This window comes from Entelurus aequoreus, linkage group LG12, assembly GCF_033978785.1.
Source record: "Entelurus aequoreus isolate RoL-2023_Sb linkage group LG12, RoL_Eaeq_v1.1, whole genome shotgun sequence".
In the NCBI taxonomy this organism is placed as follows: domain Eukaryota; kingdom Metazoa; phylum Chordata; class Actinopteri; order Syngnathiformes; family Syngnathidae; genus Entelurus; species Entelurus aequoreus.
The window spans coordinates 61,219,157-61,229,156 of NC_084742.1; the positions used below are offsets into that span (position 1 = coordinate 61,219,157).

Genomic DNA, 10,000 nt, shown 5'->3' on the forward strand with positions numbered 1-10,000 from the left:
TGGTCTATGTTCTTGCACAATGTGAACGTGAGATTGTGTGGCTTTTAGGACGCCAACTGGATCGCACTGAACAGCTCCCTCCAGTGTCGCAGTCTGAGCGAAATATTTCTGCTCTTCAAAAGCTCCGACTTCATCACCCGTGACCTCACGCAGCCGTAAGCCCCCATGAAACTCACCTGTCAGAGCACACACACACACACACACACACACACACACACACACACACACACACACACACACACACACACACACACACACACACACTAACAACAACCTTCTGCAGATTTCTTCACTGCAGCGACCAGGACTCCCCCGACCCAAACATCAGTTACGAGGTATTCTTCTGCCGGGTTTTCAGCGCCTGGTGTTTTCTACCCTGCAATAAAAAAGAGTTTTTTTCTGGCCTGTCCCCAGCTGGTCTTGAGAAAATGGAGTGAGCTGATCCCCGGGGGAGAGTTCCGCTGCTTTGTGAAAGAAAACAAATTGATTGGTAAGACGGTTATATGTCAATTGAATACATGAATCACAGATGGGAATGATGAGTCTTTGAGGGAAAGAGAGCCGTTGAAAAGACTGGCTCGTTATGATAATTCCTTTTTTTTCCATCAAGGAAACTATCACTAGTATCCGTGAAACCAGTGTTTTTCAACCTTTTCTGAGCTAAGGCACATTTTTTCCATTTAAAAAATCCTGAGGCACACCACCAGCAGATAACATAAAAAAATGAAACTCAGCAGCTGATATTGACAATAATAAATCATTCTCGCAATTGTTGGATATGAATTCAAACCATAACCAAGCATGCATCAGTATAGCAGTGTTTCCCATAAACTGCCAAGATACCTGTGGCGGTGGGGGCGTGGTCACCATGACATCATCGAGTCATTTGCATAATTTACTACAATGATTTGATTTTCTCTAAAAAGGCTCAAAAGATGTATACTTACTAATTAATAATAACAGTTTTGTTTTAAACGTCCATCCATCCATCCATCCATCCATCCATCCATCCATCCATTTTACAAAATAATTACAACACTTTATGTACATATTTATATACAGATTTGAACAATAAGTTATTCACTGAAATATATTTATTAATTGTGGTTCTTACAAAAAATATATCTTATAAAATATAAAAGCTAAAATGTCTCAAAGCTCTGCCCCTTTAATTAGTGCATACTAAATAATTTAACTTTAGCCTACTACTACAACCATATTATTTACCAGCAACATAAAGTGAAACAGAGGCAGAGGTGTCCTGCCACAGTCAGTAACAAATAAACAGAAAACAGTAGTGGTGGTAGATAGACACAGAGCTTCATCAAACATCTGATCCACTGAACAAAGAGCTCCAAAAATCTTGAACTTTAGACTGCCATCAGTTTTACTCCCTACACTTAACCATGTGTTTCCTACTGCCTGCAGACTTTGCACCCTTTGTTATATACACATGTTGTGTTTCTAATATAAATACATTTAATAAAGTCAAATACAAATAAGGCAACAAGAGAAGTATCCTACACTTCTCTTTTGTAAAGTAAATCTGAACAGCCGATATGGGCATCTACATCAACTATATGATTTGCCTGAGAAGCTAGAGAGGACAAATTTTTTTTTAAATTTTTTTAAAAATTATTATTATTATTATTAATTTTTTTATTTGTGGCGGACGTAATTCTTTCGTGGCGGGCCGCCACAAATAAATGAATGTGTGGGAAACCCTGTATAGCTCTTGTCTCAAAGTAGGTGTAGAGTCATGACCATACTTGCCAAACCTCCCGATTTTTACGGGAGACTCCCGAATTTCAGTGCCCCTCCCGAAAATCTCCCGATTTTCACCCGGACAACAATACTGAGGGCGTGCCTTAAAGGCACTGCCTTTAGCGTCCTCTACAACCTGTCGTCACGTCCGCTTTTTCTCCATACAAACAGCGTGCCGACCCAGTTACATGTTGTATGCGGCTTCTACAGACACTCTTACGTGACTGCAAGGCATACTTGGTCAACAGCCATACAGGTCACACTGAGGGCGGCCGTATAAACAACTTTAACACTGTTACAAATATGCGCCACACTGTGAGCCCACACCAAACAAGAATGACAAACACATTTCGGGAGAACATCCACACCGTAACACAACATAAACACAACAGAACAAATACCCAGAACCCCTTGCAGCACTAACTCTTCCGGGCTACAATATACACCCCCGCTACCACCAAACCCCCCCCCCCCCCCCCATCTCCCGAATTCGGAGGTCTCAAGGTTGGCAAGTATGGTCATGACATGTCACATCATGCCGTGACTTATTTTGAAGTTTGTGCTGTTTTCCTGTGTGTAGTGTTTTACTTCTTGTCTTGCGCTCCTATTTTGCTGGCTTCTCCTGTTTTGTTGGTATTTTCCTGTAGCAGTTTCATGTCTTCCTTGAACGCCATTCCCCGCACCTGCTTTGTTTTCACAATCAATAATATTTAAGTTGTGCGGACTCTATCCTTCTTTGTGGGGACATTGTTGATTGGCATGTCATGTACGGATGTACTTTGTGGACGCCGTCTGCTCCACACGCTGTAAGTCTTTGCTGTCGTCCAGCATTCTGTTTTTGTTTACTTTGCAGCCAGTTCAGTTTTAGTTTCATTTTGCATAACCATCCCTAAACTTCAATGCCTTTTCTTAGCGGCACTCACCTTTTGTTTATTTTTGTTTTAAGCGTTGGATACCTTTTTAGATATTTTTAACCCAAATAGGTGAAATTTCATAATCTCCCTCGACACACCAGACTGTATCTCACGTTGAAAAACACTGCGTTAAACAATACGATGTAGAAATGAATATAAGTTGAAAAGGATTTGCAAATCATTGTATTCTCTTTTTATTTACCTTTTACACAACGTGACAACTTCACTGCTTTTGGCTTTGTAAATTGTTGTTGCTGATCAAATTTATTGAATATTAATTTTTAGTATCAATAGTTCAATTCGGTCAAATTCTTTTTATACATATATATATATACATGTTTTTTTTTAATATTATGCTGTGTATTTTTTTGTCTGTTGACAAACGCATACAAAATATTTCATTCTAGTTTAGCACTGTCTTTCTTCAATTAGATAATAACACAACATGCACACGTCTGTACTTCCTCTTCAATAAGTGCACTGCACACAAGTTCTGACCATGCGGTGCTGTCCCAAATCCGTCGCCTCACACCCACCTGGAAAGACCGTGGCAATATTTAGCCGCTGCCCACCCAGCCGCTCTCATTTTGAACTGCCAATGCCATGACTAAAGCGTAATTATGGAAGTGTGCCAATTGAAAGGCAAATGTCAGTCTGCCTTGTGTGTTTGTGTCAGCAGCCAGAGAGACTACACTCAGTACTACCCTCACATTGTGTGTTTGTGTCAGCAGCCAGAGAGACTACACTCAGTACTACCCTCACATTGTGTGTTTGTGTCAGCAGCCAGAGAGACTACACTCAGTACTACCCTCACATTGTGTGTTTGTGTCAGCAGCCAGAGAGACTACACTCAGTACTACCCTCACATTGTGTGTTTGTGTCAGCAGCCAGAGAGACTACACTCAGTACTACCCTCACATTGTGTGTTTGTGTCAGCAGCCAGAGAGACTACACTCAATACTACCCTCACATTGTGTGTTTGTGTCAGCAGCCAGAGAGACTACACTCAGTACTACCCTCACATTGTGTGTTTGTGTCAGCAGCCAGAGAGACTACACTCAGTACTACCCTCACATTGTGTGTCTGTGTCAGCAGCCAGAGAGACTACACTCAGTACTACCCTCACATTGTGTGTTTGTGTCAGCAGCCAGAGAGACTACACTCAGTACTACCCTCACATTGTGTGTTTGTGTCAGCAGCCATCTCCCAGAGAGACTACACTCAGTACTACCCTCACATTGTGTGTTTGTGTCAGCAGCCAGAGAGACTACACTCAGTACTACCCTCACATTGTGTGTTTGTGTCAGCAGCCAGAGAGACTACACTCAGTACTACCCTCACATTGTGTGTTTGTGTCAGCAGCCAGAGATACTACACTCAGTACTACCCTCACATTGTGTGTTTGTGTCAGCAGCCAGAGAGACTACACCCAGTACTACCCTCACATTGTGTGTTTGTGTCAGCAGCCAGAGAGACTACACTCAGTACTACCCTCACATTGTGTGTTTGTGTCAGCAGCCAGAGAGACTACACTCAGTACTACCCTCACATTGTGTGTCTGTGTCAGCAGCCAGAGAGACTACACTCAGTACTACCCTCACATTGTGTGTTTGTGTCAGCAGCCAGAGAGACTACACTCAGTACTACCCTCACATTGTGTGTTTGTGTCAGCAGCCAGAGAGACTACATTCAGTACTACCCTCACATTGTGTGTTTGTGTCAGCAGCCAGAGAGACTACACTCAGTACTACCCTCACATTGTGTGTTTGTGTCAGCAGCCAGAGATACTACACTCAGTACTACCCTCACATTGTGTGTTTGTGTCAGCAGCCAGAGAGACTACACTCAGTACTACCCTCACATTGTGTGTTTGTGTCAGCAGCCAGAGAGACTACACTCAGTACTACCCTCACATTGTGTGTTTGTGTCAGCAGTCAGAGAGACTACACTCAGTACTACCCTCACATTGTGTGTTTGTGTCAGCAGCCAGAGAGACTACACTCAGTACTACCCTCACATTGTGTGTTTGTGTCAGCAGCCAGAGAGACTACACTCAGTACTACCCTCACATTGTGTGTTTGTGTCAGCAGCCATCTCCCAGAGAGACTACACTCAGTACTACCCTCACATTGTGTGTTTGTGTCAGCAGCCAGAGAGACTACACTCAGTACTACCCTCACATTGTGTGTTTGTGTCAGCAGCCAGAGAGACTACACTCAGTACTACCCTCACATTGTGTGTTTGTGTCAGCAGCCAGAGAGACTACACTCAGTACTACCCTCACATTGTGTGTTTGTGTCAGCAGCCAGAGATACTACACTCAGTACTACCCTCACATTGTGTGTTTGTGTCAGCAGCCAGAGAGACTACACTCAGTACTACCCTCACATTGTGTGTTTGTGTCAGCAGCCAGAGAGACTACACTCAGTACTACCCTCACATTGTGTGTTTGTGTCAGCAGCCAGAGATACTACACTCAGTACTACCCTCACATTGTGTGTTTGTGTCAGCAGCCAGAGATACTACACTCAGTAGTACCCTCACATTGTGTGTTTGTGTCAGCAGCCAGAGATACTACACTCAGTACTACCCTCACATTGTGTGTTTGTGTCAGCAGCCAGAGAGACTACACTCAGTACTACCCTCACATTGTGTGTTTGTGTCAGCAGCCAGAGAGACTACACTCAGTACTACCCTCACATTGTGTGTTTGTGTCAGCAGCCAGAGAGACTACACTCAGTACTACCCTCACATTGTGTGTTTGTGTCAGCAGCCAGAGAGACTACACTCAGTACTACCCTCACATTGTGTGTTTGTGTCAGCAGCCAGAGAGACTACACTCAGTACTACCCTCACATTGTGTGTTTGTGTCAGCAGCCAGAGAGACTACACTCAGTACTACCCTCACATTGTGTGTTTGCGTCAGCAGCCAGAGAGACTACACTCAGTACTACCCTCACATTGTGTGTTTGTGTCAGCAGCCAGAGACTACACTCAGTACTACCCTCACATTGTGTGTTTGTGTCAGCAGCCAGAGATACTACACTCAGTACTACCCTCACATTGTGTGTTTGTGTCAGCAGCCAGAGAGACTACACTCAGTACTACCCTCACATTGTGTGTTTGTGTCAGCAGCCAGAGAGACTACACTCAGTACTACCCTCACATTGTGTGATTGTGTCAGCAGCCAGAGAGACTACACTCAGTACTACCCTCACATTGTGTGTTTGTGTCAGCAGCCAGAGATACTACACTCAGTACTACCCTCACATTGTGTGTTTGTGTCAGCAGCCAGAGATACTACACTCAGTACTACCCTCACATTGTGTGTTTGTGTCAGCAGCCAGAGAGACTACACTCAGTACTACCCTCACATTGTGTGTTTGTGTCAGCAGCCAGAGATACTACACTCAGTACTACCCTCACATTGTGTGATTGTGTCAGCAGCCAGAGAGACTACACTCAGTACTACCCTCACATTGTGTGTTTGTGTCAGCAGCCATCTCCCAGAGAGACTACACTCAGTACTACCCTCACATCCTGAAACAGGAAGAGTCCATCCTTCACGCCATTCTGGACTTCTTCAACCAGCGCATCCAGCATGCCTTCTTGGATGAAGACTGTGAGAACTTCACTTTTTCTCCAAATTCTCATTCCTCAGCCTTGTATTGACTTGTGTGTGTGTGTCTGTGTGTGTGTGTGTGTTTTCAGTCGTGTTGGATGTGTACAGAGACAGCCAGGTGAGTGTGTGTATTTGTCTCACTGGTGTGTGTGTGTGTGTGTGTGAGTGTGTGTGTGTGTGTGTTCAGTCGTGTTGGATGTGTACAGAGACAGCCAGGTGAGTGTGTGTATTTGTCTCTCTGGTGTGTGTGTGTGTGTGTGTTCAGTCGTGTTGGATGTGTACAGAGACAGCCAGGTGAGTGTGTGTATTTGTCTCTCTGGTGTGTGTGTGTGTGTGTGTGTGTGTGTGTGTTTTCAGTCGTGTTGGATGTGTACAGAGACAGCCAGGTGAGTGTGTGTATTTGTCTCACTGGTGTGTGTGTGTGTGTGTGTGTGTGGTGTGTAGAGAGACAGACAGTTGAGTGTTGAGAACAGAAGAGATTGTTCTCACCTGGTGTGTTATTTCCTTTTGAGGGGCGTGTGTGGCTCATTGACCTGAACCCATTTGGCGAGGTCACCGACTCACTTCTCTTCAGCTGGGAGGAGCTAACGTGTGGGGGAGGAGTCAGCCAGCAGCAGGTGAGCCAACAATATTGTCAACATTTCAATAAAAAAAACATTCTGGCCTCCTCCACGTACATTATAGATGGCTGACATCACTTCTTCCAGAAAGTATGAGAATGTGTGAGCTGCTGCCTCACCTTGACGTACAGTAAATTACCTACTTTTTTCCTAAGCCTTAAACCCTGCGGCCTGTAAAACGGTGCGGCTCAACATTTGTCTTTGCTGGCGGCCATAATGCCACTAATTCAACACACTTAAATCAGGGCTTCTTAAACCTTTTGGACCTCGGTGCTCTATGTTTCTAGTACATGAATTAGTCATCTTATAATCCAATCATGTTTAATAAGGATATCCAACCTACAGTTGACAACCTTGTCAAATAGTATTAGTTAACTATTATACATTTAACACGTAAACCTAGCCTTAGGTCAGGCTGATTAGAAAAATAAGCACTAGTCAAATATATAAATATACAATTATGTTGTGCTGAAATAAATCAACTAAATTAATAACAAACTTCCGCCCAATTGTAGCTGAGATAGGCTCCAGCGCCCCCTGCGACCCCAAAAGGGACAAGCGGTAGAAATGGATGGATGGATGGATGTTTCTTAATGAAATTGTCAATAGTGGCTTCATCACTTTAGTCATATTTTTTGCACTTAAGAAACGGAGATTGTCATTACTGCCACAAGTGGTTGCAAAGTGTATTACAGCTGAGTGCCATACGGACCACAGCTGAGGAACATCTTTTTGGCAGCGGGGCTGGCGGTCCAACTATGGAAACACTGATTTAAATGAGACGTCATTGTTTGTGCTATGGCGCCATCTTTTGGACAAATATGCTCACTGCAGGTTGAATGTGAATTGCTACTGTTGAAACTCTGAACCAGAAAGAGCCGTCCATAGCGTTTTTACTTGTACAGATTCTTCATTCATCACTCCAAGCAACGTTTGTAAGTTTTACAATACAACTACAACTACTCTTACTTACTAAAGTGTCCCATGTGTGATGTCTGCAGGAGTGTTTTCATGCACATTTGTACCTGCTATCGTAATGTAATCCAGCTAGCGTCATTAGCTAATATGCTAACACGAGTGTCTGTGTTAGTATTATTAACTTACAATGGCATTCTTTTTGTATTGTTTCACTTTCACTAATTCATTCTTGGCCATTTTGGCAACGTAAGAGAAGAAGAGGGACTACTTGGAGTGGTTGCAAATTAGGGATGTCCGATAATGGCTTTTTGCCGATATTCCGATATTGTCCAACTCTTTAATTACAGATACCGATATCAACCGATACCGATACTGATATATACAGTTGTGGAATTAACACATTATTATGCCTAATTTGGACAACCAGGTATGGTGAAGATAAGGTCCTTTTTTTTTTTTAAATTAATAAAATAAAATAAGATAAATAAATTAAAAACATTTTCTTGAATAAAAAATAAAGTAAAACAATATAAAATCAGTTACATAGAAACTAGTAATTAATGAAAATTAACTGTTAAAGGTTAGTACTATTAGTGGACCAGCAGCACGCACAATCATGTGTGCTTACAGACTGTATCCCTTGCAGACTGTATTGATATATATTGATATATAATGTAGGAACCACAATATTAATAACAGAAGGAAACAACCCTTTTGTGTGAATGAGTGTAAATGGGGGAGGGAGGTTTTTTGGGTTGGTGCACTAATTGTAAGTGTATCTTGTGTTTTTTATGTTGATTTAATTAAAAAAAACCAAAAAAAAACGATACCGATACTAAAAAAAACGATGCCGATAATTTCCGATATTACATTTTAAAGCATTTATCGGCCGATAATATCGGCCGGCCGATATTATCGGACATCTCTATTGCAAATGAATCTACAAAAAGAGAATCAATCTAGTGCACAATGACAGTAATGTGTTTGGGACGGCACTATGCTGTCAAAAGGTGCACCCTCAGCAACTAAGTGTGCAGATGAAAATAAGGCCAGTGTTTTATTGTGAAAATGCCTTGCAGGAAGGCCCTGACTTCCGCTACACCACCAGTGAGGTGACGGTGCAGCCCAGTCCCTGCCTCAGCTACAGAATCCCACGCGACTTTGCCGACCTGTCCACTGGAGAAGACGCCTATAAACTCATGGACTTCCTCAAACTGGTGCGTGCAATCTTCTTTTCACTCGGAGGACACAACAACACCCGAATAAATCACAGGCAGGGTGTCCAAAGTGCGGCTAGCTCATTTTTTAACGCACATTCTGATAATACTATTTTTTTTAAAAACATAAAAAGTGCAATTAAAGAGCAAACAGGTGAAATGTAAGAAGAAGAAGTTTGACTCTAATAACACAAAGCTGCCATGCAGGATGTTTTCTTCTTTTAAACTGTCATCGCTCAAAATAATAATGCATCAAAATTAGGGATGTCCGATAATGGCTTTTTGCCGATATCCGATATGCCGATATTGTCCAACTCTTTAATTACCGATATCAACCGATACCGATATCAACCGATATATACAGTCGTGGAATTAACGCATTATTATGCCTAATTTGGACAACCAGGTATGGTGAAGATAAGGTACTTTTTAAAAAAATGAATCAAATAAAATAAGATAAATAAATTAAAAAAAATTTCTTGAATAAAAAAGAAAGTAAAACAATATAAAAACAGTTACATAGAAACTAGTAATTAATGAAAATTTGTAAAATTAACTGTTAAAGGTTAGTATTATTAGTGGACCAGCAGCACGCACAATCATGTGTGCTTACGGACTGTATCCCTTGCAGACTGTATTGATATATATTGATATATAATGTAGGAACCAGAATATTAATAACAGAAAGAAACAACCCTTTTGTGTGAATGAGTGTAAATGGGGGAGGGAGGTTTTTTGGGTTGGTGCACTAATTGTAAGTGTATCTTGTGTTTTTTTATGTGGATTTAATAAAAATAAAAAAAACCCCCAAAAAAACGATACTTATAATAAAAAAAACGATACCGATAATTTCCGATATTACATTTTAACGCATTTATCGGCCGATAATATCGGCAGACCGATATTATCGGACATCTCTAATCAAAATCAATCTTCTTCTGAATG

The 10,000-nt window shown here is 41.8% G+C and overlaps 1 protein-coding gene across 2 annotated transcripts in view; it reads left to right on the forward strand.

Moving 5' to 3' along the window:
• cdc123 (cell division cycle 123 homolog (S. cerevisiae)) overlaps positions 1-10,000 on the forward strand; it is a 27,885-nt gene that overhangs the window by 14,702 nt on the left and 3,183 nt on the right. Inside the window, exons 6-12 of one of the 2 annotated variants that reach the window (XM_062066348.1) lie at positions 49-155; positions 284-335; positions 415-490; positions 6,178-6,300; positions 6,658-6,686; positions 6,813-6,917; positions 8,918-9,055. In XM_062066348.1, the coding sequence (XP_061922332.1) occupies positions 49-155; positions 284-335; positions 415-490; positions 6,178-6,300; positions 6,658-6,686; positions 6,813-6,917; positions 8,918-9,055 (630 nt within the window). Of the gene's footprint in view, positions 1-48; positions 156-283; positions 336-414; positions 491-6,177; positions 6,301-6,389; positions 6,419-6,657; positions 6,687-6,812; positions 6,918-8,917; positions 9,056-10,000 lie in introns of both variants that reach the window. The other variant, XM_062066347.1, reaches the window with a different exon arrangement.